This window comes from Anoplopoma fimbria, chromosome 1 (assembly GCF_027596085.1).
Source record: "Anoplopoma fimbria isolate UVic2021 breed Golden Eagle Sablefish chromosome 1, Afim_UVic_2022, whole genome shotgun sequence".
Classification (NCBI taxonomy): domain Eukaryota; kingdom Metazoa; phylum Chordata; class Actinopteri; order Perciformes; family Anoplopomatidae; genus Anoplopoma; species Anoplopoma fimbria.
The window spans coordinates 435219-453602 of record NC_072449.1 but is presented as its reverse complement, the minus strand read 5'-3'; the positions used below and the strand labels follow the sequence as shown (position 1 = coordinate 453602).

Sequence of the window (18384 nt, the reverse complement as noted above, 5' to 3'; positions counted from 1 at the left end):
GTTAATGGAGGAGGAGAGGATGGGATGGAGGAGAGGATGGAGGTAATGGAGGAGGAGAGGATGGAGGTAATAGGATGGGTTAATGGAGGAGAGGATGGAGGTAATGGAGGAGAGGATGGGTTAATGGAGGAGAGGATGGGTTAATGGAGGAGAGGATGGGTTAATGGAGGAGAGGATGGGTTAATGGAGGAGAGGATGGGTTAATGGAGGAGAGGATGGGTTAATGGAGGAGGAGAGGATGGGTTAATGGAGGAGGAGAGGATGGGTTAATGGAGGAGGAGAGGATGGGTTAATGGAGGAGAGGATGGAGGATGGGTTAATGGAGGAGAGGATGGAGTTCATGGAGGAGGAGAGGATGGGTTCATGGAGGAGAGGATGGGTTAATGGAGGAGAGGATGGGTTTAATGGAGGAGAGGATGGGTTCATGGAGGAGAGGATGGGTTAATGGAGGAGAGGATGGGTTAATGGAGGAGAGGATGGAGGTAATGGAGGAGAGGATGGGTAATGGAGGAGAGGATGGAGGATGGAGGAGAGGATGGGTTAATGGAGGAGGAGAGGATAATGGGTTAATGGGATGGAGGAGAGGATGGGTTAATGGAGGAGAGGATGGGTTCATGGGAGGAGAGGATGGAGGTAATGGAGGAGGAGAGGATGGAGGTAATGGAGGAGGAGAGGATGGGTTAATGGAGGAGAGGATGGGTTAATGGAGGAGGATGCTCAGCTCTTGTCATTGGTTAATTTTCCGCGCTGGCTGAAACACGTCATAACAGTGCGACCACCCCGGAAGTGTCCGCAGGAGGTAAGATGGCGCTGGTCTGGAGGGACGCGGCTGATGTCGGTTGAGAGCAGAGCCGTCGACACCGTGAGGACACGCGCACAGCTAACCGGAGCAGAGCGGCTGATGTGAGTCTGTGACGAGCAGCGAGGCTAACGTAGCGTGCTAACATGTCGAGTCACGTGGACCCGCAGCCCTGTGGCCGGGCTCCCACAGAGCGGACTGCTGGTCTGACCTCACACGACCGCGACCGCGCTCTAGCCTGTTAGGCTGTTAGCCTCTAGGCTGTTAGCCTGTTAGCCTCTAGTATGTTAGCATGTTAGCCTGTTAGGGTGTTAGCCTCTAGCCTGTTAGGCTGTTAGCCTCTAGGCTGTTAGGGTGTTAGCATGTTAGCCTGTTAGGCTGTTAGCCTCTAGCCTGTTAGCATGTTAGGCTGTTAGCCTGTTAGCCTCTAGCCTGTTAGGCTGTTAGCCTGTTAGGCTGTTAGCCTGTTAGGCTGTTAGCCTGTTAGCCTCTAGTATGTTAGCATGTTAGCCTGTTAGGGTGTTAGCCTCTAGCCTGTTAGGATGTTAGCATGTTAGCCTGTTAGGCTGTTAGCCTCTAGCCTGTTAGCATGTTAGGCTGTTAGCCTGTTAGGCTGTTAGCCTGTTAGGCTGTTAGCATGTTAGGCTGTTAGCATGTTAGCATGTTAGCCTGTTAGGCTGTTAGCCTCTAGGCTGTTAGGGTGTTAGCCTGTTAGGCTGTTAGCATGTTAGCCTCTAGCCTGTTAGCATGTTAGCCTCTAGCCTGTTAGCATGTTAGGCTGTTAGCATGTTAGGGTGTTAGCATGTTAGCCTGTTAGGCTGTTAGCCTCTAGCCTGTTAGCATGTTAGCCTGTTAGCCTGTTAGCATGTTAGGCTGTTAGCATGTTAGGCTGTTAGCCTGTTAGGCTGTTAGCCTGTTAGGCTGTTAGCCTGTTAGGCTGTTAGCATGTTAGCATGTTAGCCTCCTAGCCTGTTAGCATGTTAGGCTGTTAGGGTGTTAGCCTGTTAGGCTGTTAGCCTCTAGCCTGTTAGCATGTTAGCCTGTTAGCCTGTTAGGCTGTTAGCCTGTTAGGCTGTTAGCCTGTTAGGCTGTTAGCCTCTAGGCTGTTAGCATGTTAGCCTGTTAGGCTCCTAGCCTGTTAGCATGTTAGGCTCCTAGCCTCTAGCATGTTAGGCTCCTAGCCTGTTAGCATGTTAGCCTGTTAGGCTCCTAGCCTCTAGCATGTTAGCCTGTTAGCCTCTAGCCTGTTAGCTTCTAGCCTGTTAGCCTGTTAGGCTCCTAGCATGTTAGCCTGTTAGGCTCCTAGCCTGTTCGGCTCCTAGCCTGTTAGCATGTTAGCCTGTTAGGCTCCTAGCCTGTAGCATGTTAGCCTGGCCGTGTTCCCTTTAGCAGCACATGCTAACAGAGCTAAGCTATCCGCAGAGGATCACGTGATAGTGTTCTCCAGGTGAGCCACCTGATGAGCTGTGACGTCACTGTATTGCGTAGCAGAACGTAAACAACTCGGGACGGACCACGTGACGTCACGCAGAGCAGGTTCCACTATGACTAGTCTCTTAGCACGTGAGCCCATTCGGTTGTCCTTCATCTAGAAGAACGTTTCTCTGTTACTGTAAAGTACTGACTATAAAACCTCTGGTGTGTGTGTGACTGTTTGTGTGTGTGTGCGTGACTGTGTTTGTGTGTGTGTGCGTGACTCTGTGTGTGTGTGTGTGTGTGTGTGTGTGTGTGTACGTGACTGTGTTTGTGTGTGTGTGCGTGTGTGTGTGTGTGCGTGTGACTCTGTGTGTGTGTGTGTGTGTGTGACTGTGTGTAGGTGGTGTCATGGCGGAGCGGCGGTTGGACTCTTCCTGGAAGAGACACATCTCAGATCAGCTGAAGCTCAGAGACAGAGTCCAGAGACAGGCCTTCGAGGAGATCGTCCTCCAGTGTGAGTCCCTCCCGTCTCACCTCCCGTCTCACCTCCCGTCTCTCACAGACGGTCTGTCTCGGGTGGACAGACGGGTAACTGTCTGTCTCTCTGTGTTTAGATAACCGTCTGCTGGAGAAGTCAGACCTGCAGACTGTTCTATCAGAGAGATACCAGACGGACAAGTATGACGTCCAGAGAGGACACGAGGCCAAGTGAGTCTGTCTGTCCCCTGACGTGTCCCCTTTGTCGTGACCTGTCCCCCTGACGTGTCCCCTTTGTCGTGACCTGTCCCCCTAGCGTGTCCCCTTTGTCGTGACCTGTCCCCCTGACGTGTCCCCTTTGTCGTGACCTGTCCCCCTAGCGTGTCCCCTTTGTCGTGACCTGTCCCCCTAGCGTGTCCCCTTTGTCGTGACCTGTCCCCCTAGCGTGTCCCCTTTGTCGTGACACGTCCCCCTAGCGTGTCCCCTTTGTCGTGACACGTCCGCCTGACGTGTCCCCGTCTCGTCCCTCAGTTCGGGGTCCGACTCCGGTCGCAGTGACGTCCTGCAGCAGGAGATGTCTCAGATGAGAATCAAACACCAGGAGGAGCTGACGGAGCTGCACAAGAAACGAGGAGAGGTGGGTCACCTGCATCACACACAGGAAGTGATGTCATCAGCAACACCTGAACCGGCATATTCAGAATCGTGATCCAGAGTGACCTATAGTCCTTAACGTCCTCTATAGTCTTTAAAGTCCTCTATAGTCCTTAAAGTCCTCTACAGTCCTTAACGTCCTCTATAGTCTTTAAAGTCCTCTATAGTCCTTAAAGTCCTCTATAGTCCTTAAAGTCCTCTATAGTCCTTAAAGTCCTCTACAGTCCTTAACGTCCTCTATAGTCTTTAAAGTCCTCTATAGTCCTTAAAGTCCTCTATAGTCTTTAAAGTCCTCTATAGTCCTTAAAGTCCTCTATAGTCCTTAAAGTCCTCTATAGTCCTTAAAGTCCTCTATAGTCCTTAACGTCCTCTATAGTCCTTAAAGTCCTCTATAGTCCTTAAAGTCCTCTATAGTCCTTAAAGTCCTCTATAGTCCTTAAAGTCCTCTATAGTCCTTAAAGTCCTCTATAGTCTTTAAAGTCCTCTATAGTCCTTAAAGTCCTCTATAGTCCTTAAAGTCCTCTATAGTCCTTAAAGTCCTCTATAGTCCTTAAAGTCCTCTATAGTCCTTAACGTCCTCTATAGTCTTTAAAGTCCTCTATAGTCCTTAACGTCCTCTATAGTCTGGATCCATGTTGTCGTGTTTGTCCTGCAGTTGGCTCAGAACGTGATCGAACTGAACAACCAGATTCAACAGAAAGACAAAGAAATCCAAAGCAACGAGGCCAAGTCAGTACACACACACACACACACACACACGCACATACACACATAAACACAACACACAACATACACATTCACAGAAAGACACACAAATCACACACACACAGTCAGTACACACATACACATACACACACACATACACACACACACACACACACACACACACACACACGCATACACACACATATACACACATACACACACATATACACACATAAACACACACACACAAGCATACACACACACACACATATATACACACACACACATAAACACACATACACACATATATATACATACACACATGCACATATACACACACACATACACACACATATATACATACACACATGCACATAAACACACACACACACACACATACACACATATATATACATACACACATGCACATATACACCCATAAACACACACACAAGCATACACACACACACACACATACACACAGAAACACACATGCACATATATACGCACACACACACACACCCTGCAGCACGCAGTGTGTGGGGATCAAACACGTGGCCGTCATGCGTGTCCTTTGTGTCTTCAGGATGTTGGACTTCCAGCAGCAGATCAGCGATCTGGAGGGAGACTGTCGGGAGCTGAGGAGCTGCCTGCAGGTAAACCCTCACCTGGACCTGACGTCTCCTAACGAGGTTCCTACCTGGACCTTCAGTGCTTCCTCATCTCCTTTAGCAGATGGAGGCTGCATGTCCTCATCAAACACCAGCGTTAGAGCTTCCACGACCCGTATGTACCGGGACCGTCACATGACCACGTGTGTCCTAGGGAGCGCCGCTGCCGTCTTCTCATGAAGCGGTGTGCTCTTCATTTTCACTGGAAGACTCAGTGGCACGGAGCTACAACTCTTTCAGCACTGGAATGACGGGTTGAAGCACCAACCAATCACGTGTCTCCACCCACTTCCTGTACAAATAGTCACATTCTGACTGTTAGCTGGTTCAGAGAGAGAGATTTAAAAACATAACCGGGTTCTCGTCCTCCTGAGGATATTAACCAGAGGGATAATAATGTTAAAGCCATTATTAATAGCAAGGTAGTTCTCCAATCAGAGGGTCGGTGGTTCGATACCCGGCTTCGGCAGTCGATGTGTCCTTGGGCAAGACACTTAACCCCAAGTTGCTCCTGAAGGCCATCGGTGTGGACTGATGATGAATGTTAGTTAGAGTCTGATGGTGGCACCTTGATGGTAGCCTGTCATCAGTGTGTGAATGGGTGAATGATATGTAACATACTACTGACTGTAAGTCGCTTTGGAGAAAAGCCTCTGCTAAATGACTGACTGTAATGTAATAATAATAACAAGAAGAAGTTACTCCTGAAATGATGAAGACACTTTCTAATGACAAGGTGAAACACATTGTAGAACAGACTCTGGTGTTTACTTCAGATTTCAACAGTTGAGGGTTTCGAGACGTGATGAAGGTCAGTGATGAGCAGTAAAAGGTCTGATTACCCACAATCCTCTCCTGCTGCCCTCTGGCTCCCAGCAGCCCCTGCTCTGTGCTCCCATCATGCTCGAGTGGTGCAGTGGTGGTCCCAGGAGCTGCTGACAGACAGACAGGATGTGACATCACAGTGTGAGTCTGTACAGAGACCCTACAGGCTCAGTGTGATGATGAGTGACATCCAACAGAACCAATCAGAACGGAGCGTGAGGCTGAGGAGGAGGAGGGAGCTGATCTCCAGTTTTCAACCTGAGACCTTCAGTCTGAACATTTCTATCTAAATGTCTCTTTGATTACTTAATTTGGAAGAATTTATTATGGCTGCAGACAGAAACAATATGAGCTGTTTCTACATCACAGATGCTTTTATCTTGTTGACTTCCTGTGTTCCCTCAGGACCTGGAGAGGGCGAACCAGACCCTGAAGGACGAGTATGACGCCCTGCAGATCACCTTCTCTGCTCTGGAGGAGAAGCTGAGGAAGACCACAGAGGACAACCAGGAGCTGGTGTCCCGCTGGATGGCTGAGAAGGCTCAGGAGGCCAACAAGCTGAACGCCGAGAACGAGAAGGACAGCAGGTGAGCCGGACACCTGAAGGGGGGTCTTTGCAGGACTGCTGATTGATCCTGTGATTGGTGTTTCAGACGCAGACAGGCCAAACTGCAGAAAGAACTGGCCGACGCAGCCAAAGAGCCTCTGCCCATCGAGCCGTCAGTACTCTCAACTCTGATCTAGTTTGACAGAAATAAAGCTGAATCATGTCTCCAAGTGACCATGTGACTCTGTGTCCGTCCTCAGGGACGACGACATCGAGGTCCTGGCAGAGGACGGAGGGAAGGGGGGCGCAGAGACCTCCCCTAAGAGGACGCTCAGTAGAACTCCCAGGTGAGACCAGTACCTGTCCTGCTCCCACTAACTGTCCGGACTGGGAGACACTCAGACCATCACTATTCATAAAACTAGTGTTAAAGCCACCAGAAGTCCTCCAGACTCTGAGAGCCATGAGACGGATATACTCTGTAGTCATCATACTGATGAAGGTGTGACGACAATCTAAAGCTTGTTTTTATTATTGAGCCTCCTCCAGTCATTGCAGAAGCCGGCCTCCTCGGACAACTTTACTGTCTTTAGCCAATGAAGCAGGTTCAGGTTTGGGGTCAGAGTGAAGATGAAACTAGACCAGCTCAGGAACCAGGGATGGATACTCTTATCAATACTCTTATCGGTTTGGTTCCTTATCAATACTCTTATCGGTGAGGGGGAAAATTAATTAATAAAATTATCCACATTTCTTTATTAATCTTTAAAATTAATTCTCAGCTAATCAATTATCTCAGTGATTATCTTTCATTCTGTTCTGATCAAACTACCGTTACCAGAAACACTGTCATGCTAGCTCAAATGCTAGATAATGAGAAACACTGCGTCATGCTAGCTCAATATCTAGATAATGGCCGTTTCTCAATATGTGAACTTCTCTGTACTTGTGTCCTCGTGAACTTGTGAAACGTCATCTAGCGCGGCCCAAGTACTGTTCCAATACACAAGTTCATCCAGCCAAGTACGGTCCAGATACCCGGATGTGTCCTCGCTCCGCCCATTATATCGGGGATGCATCGGAGGAGACTTGTGTGGACTTTGGACAGCCAAGTATCCCAGAATGCATTTCACCAGCAAACAAGAGACGACAGTAGCGGAGACGACTCACAACTGTCAGTTATAACTGTCTAAATACTGCTGTTGTTGTGTAACGGAATTTAGTTTTAACATTTTTTTAAGCGAGAATGTAGTTAAGACTTAAAATATGCGGTCAATTTATCAAGATAGAGCCTGTTTGAAAAAAGCGCCGACGTTTGTCGGAGATATGAGAGGACCAGAGAGGAGATATATATATATATATATATATATATATATATAGAGATATGAGAGGACCAGAGAGGAGACCGGGCGGTGGTGCTCATGCAGCCCGCTGACAGCAGCCTGATCTCGGCTAGGCCTCTCCAGATGTGCCGCTGGCTCCGGTGTCTCTGTGGTTGTGGTTGCAGATGTAACACAAAACATATACATATTAATATTTTTATATTTTCTAAATGAAAACGAAAAAAGGCAGGGTTGTGTTTTATATCATATTTCGTTTTATTGTCAATATATATGACTGAAGATAACCGGAGTAGGCGGGACCGACGAGCTGAGTTGGTGACGTCGTGACGTTGGTGACGTCATCAAGTTCGCTGCTGTTCCAACTGCAAAATGACCGTACTGCGTCCTCCCGTCCTCGGGAGTTTGTACTCCCGAGTCGAACTATCCAAGTATGAACTTGCAAGTTTGCAAGTCCATACTTGACCATACTTGGTATTGAGAAACGGCCAATGAGAAACACTGCGTCATGCTAGCTCAACGTCTAGATAACGAGAAACACGGTCATGCTAGCTCAACGTCTAGATAATGAGAAACACTGTCATGCTAGCTCAACGTCTAGATAATGAGAAACACCGCGTCATGCTAGCTCAACATCTAGATAATGAGAAACAGTCATGCTAGCTCAACATCTAGATAATGAGAAACAGTCATGCTAGCTCAACATCTAGATAATGAGAAACACTGCGTCATGCTAGCTCAACATCTAGATAATGAGAAACACTGCGTCATGCTAGCTCAACATCTAGATAATGAGAAACACTGTCATGCTAGCTCAACGTCTAGATAACGAGAAACACCGCGTCATGCTAGCTCAGCGTCTAGATAACGAGAAACACGGTCATGCTAGCTCAGCGTCTAGATAACGAGAAACACGGTCATGCTAGCTCAACGTCTAGATAATGAGAAACACCGCGTCATGCTAGCTCAACGTCTAGATAATGAGAAACATCTACTTTTGACCTTGTGACCCCCTTAAAAAGACTAAACGTATCCTTGGTGAAGAGGGAAAAGATGATTAGACAACAGGTTCTCTCAAACACATGTTCCACAGTTCCTGGTTCCTCGGACATTAACATGCCGTGTTTTAGCTCAGACTACTGAACTAACTGTTCAGGTCAGATGTTCAGTTGGTCAAACGGCAGGTTTGATGTCGTCATGGTGACGTCTCTCTGATGTGTCTCTGCAGTAAGAGAACCGCTCAGCCTCCTCCTGCTGGTCTGCTGGACTCCATCTCCAACATATTTGGGTATGTAGCTATTAGATCATCGGTCCAGGTCTGTGCAGGTCTGGACTGTCCCTGTTGTGATTGACCACCTGTCTATCTACCTGTCTGTCTGTCTGCAGCGTGTCTGAGTGTGTCCAGCCTGGACTCGCCCCCCCCCTCTCCAGGTGAAGGACTGTGTGTTCACCTGTTCACACCGACAGCTCTGTGATTGACAGCTGGTTCACTCTGTCTCATACTTTAAATAAAAGACTCTGTTGTTATTATTATTATTATTATTATTATTATTATTATTATTATTATTTATATTAGCCTCGCTGGCAGCGTCTGGCTGAACACTCTGGTTTGTTTGGATCATTAATCAATCAATAATATCATCATACTCACTAAGTTTAATCAGATTTTAGAGAGGAGTCTTGTGATTGGCTGTCAGAGGAGGAGTCTTGTGATTGGCTGTCAGAGGAGGAGTCTTGTGATTGGCTGTCAGAGGAGGAGTCTTTTGATTGGCTGTCAGAGGAGGAGACTTTTTATTGGCTGTCAGAGGAGGAGTCTTGTGATTGGCTGTCAGAGGAGGAGTCTTGTGATTGGCTGTTTGTCGTTGTGCTGTCAGTGTGAACACACGGTGAAGATTGTAGTGATTATTCTTAATACTAAATCAATAATCAGTGTTCAATAATCTGTCTTCATGTGAGATCACATGAGGTTGGTTGGAGATGGAGCGGTGAGGAGAGCAGCAGCAGGGGGCGCTGATAAAAACCTGTTTTCAGCTTCCTTCAATGAGTCATGAAATGTTTACTTCCTGTTTGTTACATTTGTAGGCTACCTGTAGTTTCAGACTGTTTTGGATATCTTATTTATTGATCTATGTCATTATTATAATGAGGATATAAGATTGGATGTCATATTTATTTAAACATGTATATAAATAAATATACCTGAAGGTAGAGTCATTTCTACCCAACAGTCCAAACATCAGATACATAAACAGTTTACACACGGAGGAAAAGAGTTCTCATGACGTCAGACACAAATCTACCCAGCATGCATTGTGCGGCGATTGATTCTGATAAGGACTGGATCATCTCCAACAAAGCTGATCACATGATCACAGATCAGCTTCATGTGAGATCACATTAACTCTGTTTTCATCAGCTGCTTGTCCCTTCTGTCCTAAGAGGTTTATGGTTTATTCACTGAACCGGTGACTGAGGAGAAGCGTTCTGTACTGTAATCGACCACGTTAAACAACATCCTCACTATGACTCTGAGAGAATAGATGAATGGATTCAGTCCTCACACGATTGATTGATTGATTGATTGATTGATTGATTATTGACTGACGTGAACCAAAGCTCTGGTTCTGATGAGACTAAACATCCTCAGGATCAGGCTGAAGACCAGCTGGTCTTTACTAAACCTGGTCCTAACTGTTATGATGAGGTCCGGTCTTAGTGATGCCATGGCTACAGCTTCTCCACAGGGTGACTGACCTCAGCACATGTTGCTTCAGTCTGCTGCTTAAAGGGTCCTGATGTAACTCGCACTCGTGAACTTGGCTTCCGCATTAAGAAATAAAAGAATTAAGGATAATTAATGACTTAATTACAGAACACAGGAGTGTCCATAAAGAGTTAAATGTCCAGAGTTCAGTGGGTCTTAACAACGGAGAGCTCTGGGGGAAAGACTGGCGTTGTTAGACTGGTTGGACTAGCGTTGTTAGACTGGTTGGACTAGCGTTGTTAGACTGGTTGGACTGGCGTTGTTAGACTGGTTGGACTAGCGTTGTTAGACTGGTTGGACTGGCGTTGTTAGACTGGCGTTGTTGGACTGGTTGGACTGGCGTTGTTAGACTGGTTGGACTGGCGTTGTGAGACTGGTTGGACTCGCGTTGTTAGACTGGCGTTGTTGGACTGGTTGGACTGGCGTTGTTAGACTGGTTGGACTGGCGTTGTGAGACTGGTTGGACTGGCGTTGTTAGACTGGCGTTGTTAGACTGGCGTTGTTAGACTGGCGTTGTTAGACTGGCGTTGTGAGACTGGCGTTGTTGGACTGGCGTTGTGAGACTGGTTGGACTGGCGTTGTGAGACTGGTGTTTTGAGACTGGTTGGACTCGCGTTGTTAGACTGGCATTGTTGGACTGGTTAGACTGGCGTTGTTGGACTGGCGACTGGCGTTGTTGGACTGGCGTTGTTGGACTGGCGTTGTTGGACTGGTTAGACTGGTTTGTGACTGTGCTCCTCTTTCCCAGCAGGCGTCGACCGGCCAACTCTTTCAGCTCTTCACCTGAAAACAGTGAAGCCCCTTCTGGAGTCTGTGCGGAGGTTCGAGTCCCGTCAACAGCTCTGCACGTGTTTGTAAGTAACCAGTGGAGCGACACATGATGGTTTGACTGGGAGAAGGTGACGTCTGTTGAGGTGTAGCGTTTTCCCAGCTGATCAGTGACGTCATCAATGACCTGGTGTTACCAAAGAAGAGCTCGCCTGGTCTCGTACTGAACCTGGTCTCGTACTGAACCTGGTCTCGTACTGAACCTGGTCTCGTACCGAACCTGGTCTCGTACTGAAGCAGGTGTGTTCAAACCAACTTTAGCAGCTCTTGTTTCCCAGGTGAAACCTCATTGGTCAGTGATGAGCAGTAAAAGGTCTGATTACCCACAATCCTCTCCTGCTGCCCTCTGGCTCCCAGCAGCCCCTGCTCTGTGCTCCCATCATGCTCTAGTGGTGCAGTGGTGGTCCCAGGAGCTGCTGACAGACAGACAGGATGTGACATCACAGTGTGAGTCTGTACAGAGACCCTACAGGCTCAGTGTGATGATGAGTGACATCCAACAGAACCAATCAGAACGGAGCATGAGGCTGAGGAGGAGGAGGGAGCTGATCTACAGTTTTCAACCTGAGACCAAAACAACCAGAGAAGACATTCTTATTGGCTCATAGAGAAACCTGACTCTCTCTCTGTGTTCGTGTGTGTTCGTGTGTGTGTGTTCGTGTGTTCAGGAAGCGCACGACGGCGAGGTGAACGCAGTGAAGTTCAGCCCTGGATCTCGTCTCCTAGCAACAGGAGGGATGGACCGCAGGGTCAAGCTGTGGGAGGTCGTAGCAGGTGAGTTCTCTTCAGGTTCCAGGGATCAGAGGTCTACACAGGTGGACTTGTAACAGGTGGACTTGTCGGTCACACAGGTGGACTTGTCGGTCACACAGGTGGACTTGTTAACTACACAGGTGGACTTGTCGGTCACACAGGTGGACTTGTCGGTCACACAGGTGGACTTGTCGGTCACACAGGTGGACTTGTTAACTACACAGGTGGACTTGTTAACTACACAGGTGGACTTGTCGGTCACACAGGTGGACTTGTCGGTCACACAGGTGGACTTGTTAACCACACAGGTGGACTTGTTAACCACACAGGTGGACTTGTTAACCACACAGGTGGGTGTGTCATGTTTACAGTCAGAATGCATAAAACAGCAGGAAAATATAAATGTGTTTTCAAACACAATGAACCATCTTCAGTTCTACGCAGATGAGATGGTGTTATATGTAAATAACTAAATCTCATAATGTTAGTGACTCGACTCACCAAACAACAACTCAAAGGTTTTATTCTCTGAGGCCAGTGGCGTAGTGGCGTAGTGGAGAGCAAGGTAGTTCTCCAATCAGAGGATCGGTGGTTCGATACCCGGCGGTTCGATATCCGGCTTCGGCAGTCGATGTGTCCTTGGGCAAGACACTTAACCCCAAGTTGCTCCTGAAGGCCATCGGTGTGGACTGATGATGAATGTTAGTTAGAGTCTGATGGTGGCACCTTGATGGTAGCCTGTCATCAGTGTGTGAATGATATGTAACATACTACTGACTGTAAGTCGCTTTGGATAAAAGCCTCTGCTAAATGACTGTAATGTGTAATAAATCATCAGGGTCTCTGTTAACCTGTTCACAGATTACTTTGGGGTAGAAGTCACCAGCTCGTGTTCTTCTCCGTTTCAGGTCGCTGTGAGCCTAAAGGCGCTCTGACGGGCAGCAACGCTGGAATCACCAGCATCGAGTTCGACGCCGCGGTGAGTGTTTCTACCGGCGGGTTGTTGAACCCGTCCTGGTTTTGAGGTTTGATCCACGTTGAAGGTCTCAGACTGGTTCTGTTCATCAGCTTTGGTTTCACATGAAGACACAATGTTCCCAGTAGAGCTGAACATATTATTATTAATATTATTTATCTTATTATTATTATTAATTATTATTATTATTTATTTATTATTATTTTTATTATTATTATTTATTATTATCATATTATTATTATATCATTGTTATTATTATTATTATTTATTAGTATCTTATTATTATTATTATTATTATTATATATGACTCATCCTTTAGTCTGTAAAATAAATAGTAGTTATCGAAGGTTTGCATGTTATACCTGTTTGAAAACATGGAATCAGTAAATGTGTTATTTATATGAAGAATTTGAACAATAAATTTAAACAAATTGAACCTTTGTACTGATACGGAAAACATTCTCGTTGATACGTTAGAAACTAGAAATTCAAAGCTTTCCAATGCACCTGAAGGCACCTGCGTCAAAACCCACATTAACTGCTCATTAAATGAAGCCTTCAAACGTCACACTGTTCAGTCCCACTACGTTCTACGTTCTAGTTCTTCACCAGAGACGACCATGTTTATCTGCTTCCTTACAGAGTTCCTTACATGTGTGAAGACGCGAGAACAACCAGAGAGTCTTCTGCTGTAGCTGCCGGTTCTTCTAGTCCTTAATCTGATGAGCCCCCTTTATGTTCTCCTGTTATAGCATGGAGCTGATCAGTCATAAGTGAATATTGATCAATATTTACTGTTTATTTAGATGGATGTTAAAGTAAAACTCCCAGTGAGCATGTAAACAGGGACACTGAGGACATCTTTATAAACTGTCTTCATGTAGTATTTCAGGTCATTTCTTCAGAGTCAGTCTCTGTTGTAGGAAGTAAAAGTAGAAGGCACTCGGTTGCATCATGGTCCTGGTCCTAATGGTGATGTTACCTTTTAATTAAGGCCTTTTTTCTGAGATGACATGTTGCTGATCTCATGTGTTGGTCTGGTCTTCAGGGTTCGTACCTGCTGGCGGCCTCCAACGACTTTGCCAGTCGGATCTGGACCGTGGACGACTTCAGACTGAGAGTGAGTCTTTACAGTTCTCACTCTGTAACATCTTCTGGTCAGTGATGTCATGTAAAAGGTCTGAAGCTCAGATCCCCCTCATCGGCCATTTTGGCTCCCAGCAGCCCCTGCTCTGTGCTCCCATCATGCTCTAGTGGTGCAGTGGTGGTCCCAGGAGCTGCTGACAGACAGACAGGATGTGACATCACAGTGTGAGTCTGTACAGAGACCCTACAGGCTCAGTGTGATGATGAGTGACATCCAACAGAACCAATCAGAACGGAGCGTGAGGCTGAGGAGGCGGGGCCTGAGTGCTGATCACACTCCTCTACTGAGACCATGAGCCAGTTCGATCCCCTCAGGTGTGAATGTTTAGCGCCCCCTGCTGGCCCTCTGATCACCTGTTTGTGTGTTTCCCTGCAGCACACCTTGACGGGTCACAGTGGGAAGGTGCTGTCAGCTCGCTTCCTATTGGACAACGCTCGGATCGTCTCCGGGAGCTACGACCGAACTCTCAAACTGTGGGACCTCCGCAGCAAAGTCTGTACGTGGTTGGGCCGTTTTTACAGGTTTCCATAGCAACCATGGACCGGTGTCCAGGTGTGACAGAGCAGCTGTTTGACCTCTATCCTCGCCTGACCTACGGAGCAGACGGGGTCATGAGTCGGCACATTGTGTTCAGTCTGCTGAGTAGTCACCTGCTGTCTCACCTGTGCAGGTATGAAGACGGTGTTTGCTGGTTCCAGCTGTAACGACATCGTGTGCACGGAGCAGTGCGTCATGAGCGGACACTTTGATAAGAAGGTTCGATTCTGGGACATCAGGTCAGTTTCTACTATTCCAGTCTAATAATCAGTAATAAGACCTGTTAGTTATTAATAATAACATGTCTAATAAAACTAATAATCAGTAATAAGACCTGTTGGTTATTAATAACATGTCTAATAACACTAATAATCAGTAATAAGACCTGTTGGTTATTAATAACATGTCTAATAAAACTAATAATCAGTAATAAGACCTGTTGGTTATTAATAACATGTCTAATAATCAGTAATAAGACCTGTTGGTTATTAATAACATGTCTAATAATCAGTAATAAGACCTGACCCATTAGTGTCTCAGCTACCAGAGGGTTCTATGTGATGTGGAACATTGGGATTATTAAATATATGATTTGTTGGATTGATTGTAATCAATTAAAATGATTGATTGTGTTTCAGAGCGGAGAGTATAGTTCAGGAGCTGGAGCTGCTCGGCAGAGTGACCTCTCTGGACCTGAACCACGACCGCACCGAGCTGCTCACCTGCTCCAGAGATGACCTGGTGAAGATCATCGACCTGCGCACCAACGCTGTCAGACAGACCTTCAGGTGAGTTCAGGTGTTCACCCGATGGGACAGGTGTGAGCCGGCACTAGATGGGACAGGTGTGAGACAGGTGTGAGACAGGTGTGAGACAGCACTAGATGGGACAGGTGTGAGACAGGTGTGAGCTGGCACTAGATGGGACAGGTGTGAGCCAACACTAGATGGGACAGGTGTGAGACAGGTGTGAGACAGCACTAGATGGGACAGGTGTGAGACAGGTGTGAGCTGGCACTAGATGGGACAGGTGTGAGCCGGCACTAGATGGGACAGGTGTGAGACTGGCACTGAGATGGCACTAGATGGGACAGGTGTGAGCCGGCACTAGATGGGACAGGTGTGAGCTGGCACTAGATGGGACAGGTGTGAGACACTAGATGGGACAGGTGTGAGACAGGTGTGAGCACTAGATGGCACTAGACAGGTGTGAGACAGGTGTGAGCTGGCACACTAGATGGGACAGGCTGGTAGATGGGACAGGTGTGAGCTGGCACTAGATGGGACAGGTGTGAGACAGGTGTGAGCTGGCACTAGATGGGACAGGTGTGAGACAGGTGTGAGCTGGCACTAGATGGGACAGGTGTGAGTCCTTCTTCACTTCATGTGTAAAGATTCACTCCAATGCTCTGATCCTGATAATTAATATTGTTTTCAGGTTTTATCGTGGGACGCACTAGATGTGTGTGTGTGTGTGTGTGTGTGTGTGTGTGTGTAGTGCTCAGGGCTTTAAGTGTGGAGCTGATTGGACCAGGGTGACCTTCAGGTGAGTTCAACATGTTTTCATTCCTTCACTTCTATTTTGCTGTTTTTTGTTTTTTTTCTTTGTTACTCAACACTTCCTGTTCAGATGTTTCACATTAAAAGCCTCCTGTAAAAAGGTTTGTAAACGGAGCCGATGGGACCAGGAGAACTCTTCTCTGGTACTGGATCAGTATTGTGAGTGGAGTCTGGCAGTGAGGCTCCATGTGTCCTCTGTTCCTTGTGTTCAGTCCCGACGGCTGCTATGTGGCCGGAGGATCAGCTGATGGAGCTCTGTACATCTGGAACGTCCTGACTGGGAAAGTGGACCGGACTCTGGACCGGAACCACAAGTAAGAATCTGTGTAACAGACCAGTAGATGATGAATGACAGCAGGTGTGACTGATGTGTCAGGTCGGGCTGAAGGTCACTGACTCTTCACATGTTGTCTTGTTTCTGCAGCTCGGCCATCAACTCGGTGTCCTGGTCGCCTTCAGGAGCGTTCGTGGTCAGCGTGGAGAAAGGAAGCAAAGCCATCCTGTGGTCCGACATGTGACCGCCGAGCAGCACGGCTGTGACCAATGCAGCGGCTTGTTGTTGAACTCAGACGGAATCGGACACGTTGGACATGTTGACACTTTGGACCTGTTGACACTTTGGACATGTTGGACACGTTGGACATGTTGGACACGTTGGACATGTTGGACACGTTGGACACGTTGGACACATTGGACATGAACACAGCTTGAATCTGACGTTTACGTTTTACCTTCTTGACGCTTTGAGAAGCTTTTATTGTTTCAGAAACTACAGTTTTAATTCAAACTTCATCCAGATGGAAGAGTTCAAAATAAAATCTTTATTAACAGAGAACAGAAGAAACGCTGCAGAGCTTCACACCGTGTGCGTCTGTGTGTGTGTGTCTGTGTGTGCGTGTGCGTCTGTGTGTGTGTGTCTGTGTGTGCGTGTGCGTCTGTGTGTGTGTGTGTGTGTGTGTGTGTGTGTGTGTTTGCGCGTGCGCTTAAAGTCTGAAACCAGAATAAATGATAATCTCCAGTGATACTCGTCTCTCAAGCTGTTTTCATTTAAAGTTGATTTATCGTTTTCTATGTTAAAAATCAAACAAAAGGTGTTTGTGTGTGAATGTTTAATGTATGTGTCCAACAGGTGTGAGTAATGTTACAGTGTGTGAGTGTGTGAGTGTGTGAGTGTGTGAGTGTGTGAGTGTGTGAGTGTGTGAGTGAGAGCTGCTGAGAGCTGCTGATGCTAGCAGACAGTCTGCTGAGTCTGTCAGAATCTTATCAGCTCAGCAGTGACTCACTCTGATCACATGATGGAACAATCGTCATGTTTGAATCACATTAACAAAAATTCATTGAAGAACATTGAATGTTTGTTTCTATGTTTACAGTCGTACAGGTTTAAAGGTTTAGAGTCGTACGTCAGTTTATAGACGTATAGGTACGTCGGTTTATACGTTTAGAGTCGTACAGGTACGTCGGTTTAAATGTTTAGAGACGTACAGGTACGTCGGTTTAAATGTTTAGAGACGTACAGGTACGTCGGTTTAAATGTTTAGAGACGTACAGGTACGTCGGTTTAGAGACGTATAGGTACGTCGGTTTAGAGACTCGTTTACAGGTACGTCGGTTTAGGTACGTCGGTTTAAAGGTTTCGTACAGGCGTACAGGTTTAGGCGTACAGGGTCGGTTTAAAGGTTTAGAGGCGTACAGGTACGTCGGTTTAAAGGTTTAGAGGCGTACAGGTACGTCGGTTTAAATGTTTAGAGACGTACAGGTACGTCGGCTTAAAGGTTTACACTCGTACAGGTACATCGGTTTAGAGACTAACGGGTACGTCAGTTTAAAGGTTTAGAGTTTAAACGTTTACAGGTACGTCGGTTTAGAGACGTACAGGTACGTCGGTTTAAAGGTTTACACTCGTACAGGTACGTCGGTTTAGAGACGTACAGGTACATCGGTTTCGGTTTAAAGGTTTAGAGACGTACAGGTACGTCGGTTTAAAGGTTTACACTCGTACAGGTACGTCGGTTTAGAGGCGTACAGGTACATCGGTTTAGAGACTAACGGGTACGTCAGTTAAAAGGTTTAGAGACGTACATGTAGGTCGGTTTAAAGGTTTAGAGACGTACAGGTCCGTCGGTTTAAAGGTTTAGAGACGTACAGGTACGTCGGTTTATATGTTTACACTCGTACAGGTACGTCGGTTTAAAGGTTTACACTCGTACAGGTACGTCGGTTTAAAGGTTTAGAGGTTTGTAGGTCGGTTTAAAGGTTTACAGACGTACAGGTACGTCGGTTTAAAGGTTTACAGACGTACAGGTCCGTCGGTTAAAAGGTTTAGAGACTTACGTCGGTTTAAAGGTTTACAGACGTACAGGTCCGTCGGTTTAAAGGTTTAGAG

General features: G+C 46.8%; 1 protein-coding gene and 3 non-coding genes across 8 annotated transcripts; all 4 read left to right on the top strand.

Moving 5' to 3' along the window:
- Positions 1 to 775: 775 nt before the first annotated feature.
- On the top strand, positions 776 to 17014 carry atg16l1 (ATG16 autophagy related 16-like 1 (S. cerevisiae)). 5 transcript variants are annotated; one of them, XM_054596329.1, is made up of 20 exons: positions 776 to 903; positions 2616 to 2729; positions 2830 to 2923; positions 3224 to 3329; positions 4002 to 4075; positions 4638 to 4707; positions 5953 to 6134; positions 6201 to 6266; positions 6355 to 6441; positions 8663 to 8722; positions 10947 to 11052; positions 11695 to 11800; positions 12688 to 12758; positions 13804 to 13875; positions 14278 to 14398; positions 14573 to 14678; positions 15078 to 15227; positions 15937 to 15984; positions 16211 to 16312; positions 16423 to 17014. In XM_054596329.1, exons 2-20 carry the CDS (start codon positions 2624 to 2626, stop codon positions 16514 to 16516), a joined length of 1821 nt encoding a protein of 606 aa, XP_054452304.1. In that variant the 5' UTR covers positions 776 to 903; positions 2616 to 2623; the 3' UTR covers positions 16517 to 17014. The 5 variants fall into 5 exon arrangements, with proteins under 5 accessions (XP_054452304.1, XP_054452288.1, XP_054452296.1 ...); XM_054596313.1 differs by lacking the exon at positions 776 to 903 and adding an exon at positions 2183 to 2362; XM_054596321.1 differs by lacking the exon at positions 776 to 903 and adding an exon at positions 2185 to 2362 and having other exon boundaries at positions 10950 to 11052.
- On the top strand, positions 5533 to 5813 carry LOC129097958 (small Cajal body-specific RNA 6). Its single transcript, XR_008531583.1, has one exon. It is a non-coding gene; the product is annotated as a small Cajal body-specific RNA 6 (non-coding RNA).
- On the top strand, positions 11318 to 11598 carry LOC129097953 (small Cajal body-specific RNA 6). Its single transcript, XR_008531581.1, has one exon. It is a non-coding gene; the product is annotated as a small Cajal body-specific RNA 6 (non-coding RNA).
- Positions 13912 to 14193, top strand: LOC129097960 (small Cajal body-specific RNA 6). Its single transcript, XR_008531584.1, has one exon. It is a non-coding gene; the product is annotated as a small Cajal body-specific RNA 6 (non-coding RNA).
- Positions 17015 to 18384: the final 1370 nt, after the last annotated feature.

Bases quoted from the DNA above. Each gene is read 5' to 3' on its own strand.
- atg16l1 (XM_054596313.1), top strand. The intron at 14,399-14,572 runs GTACGTGGTTGG...TCACCTGTGCAG, and splicing joins GGACCTCCGCAGCAAAGTCT to GTATGAAGACGGTGTTTGCT. The intron at 14,679-15,077 runs GTCAGTTTCTAC...ATTGTGTTTCAG, and splicing joins GTTCGATTCTGGGACATCAG to AGCGGAGAGTATAGTTCAGG.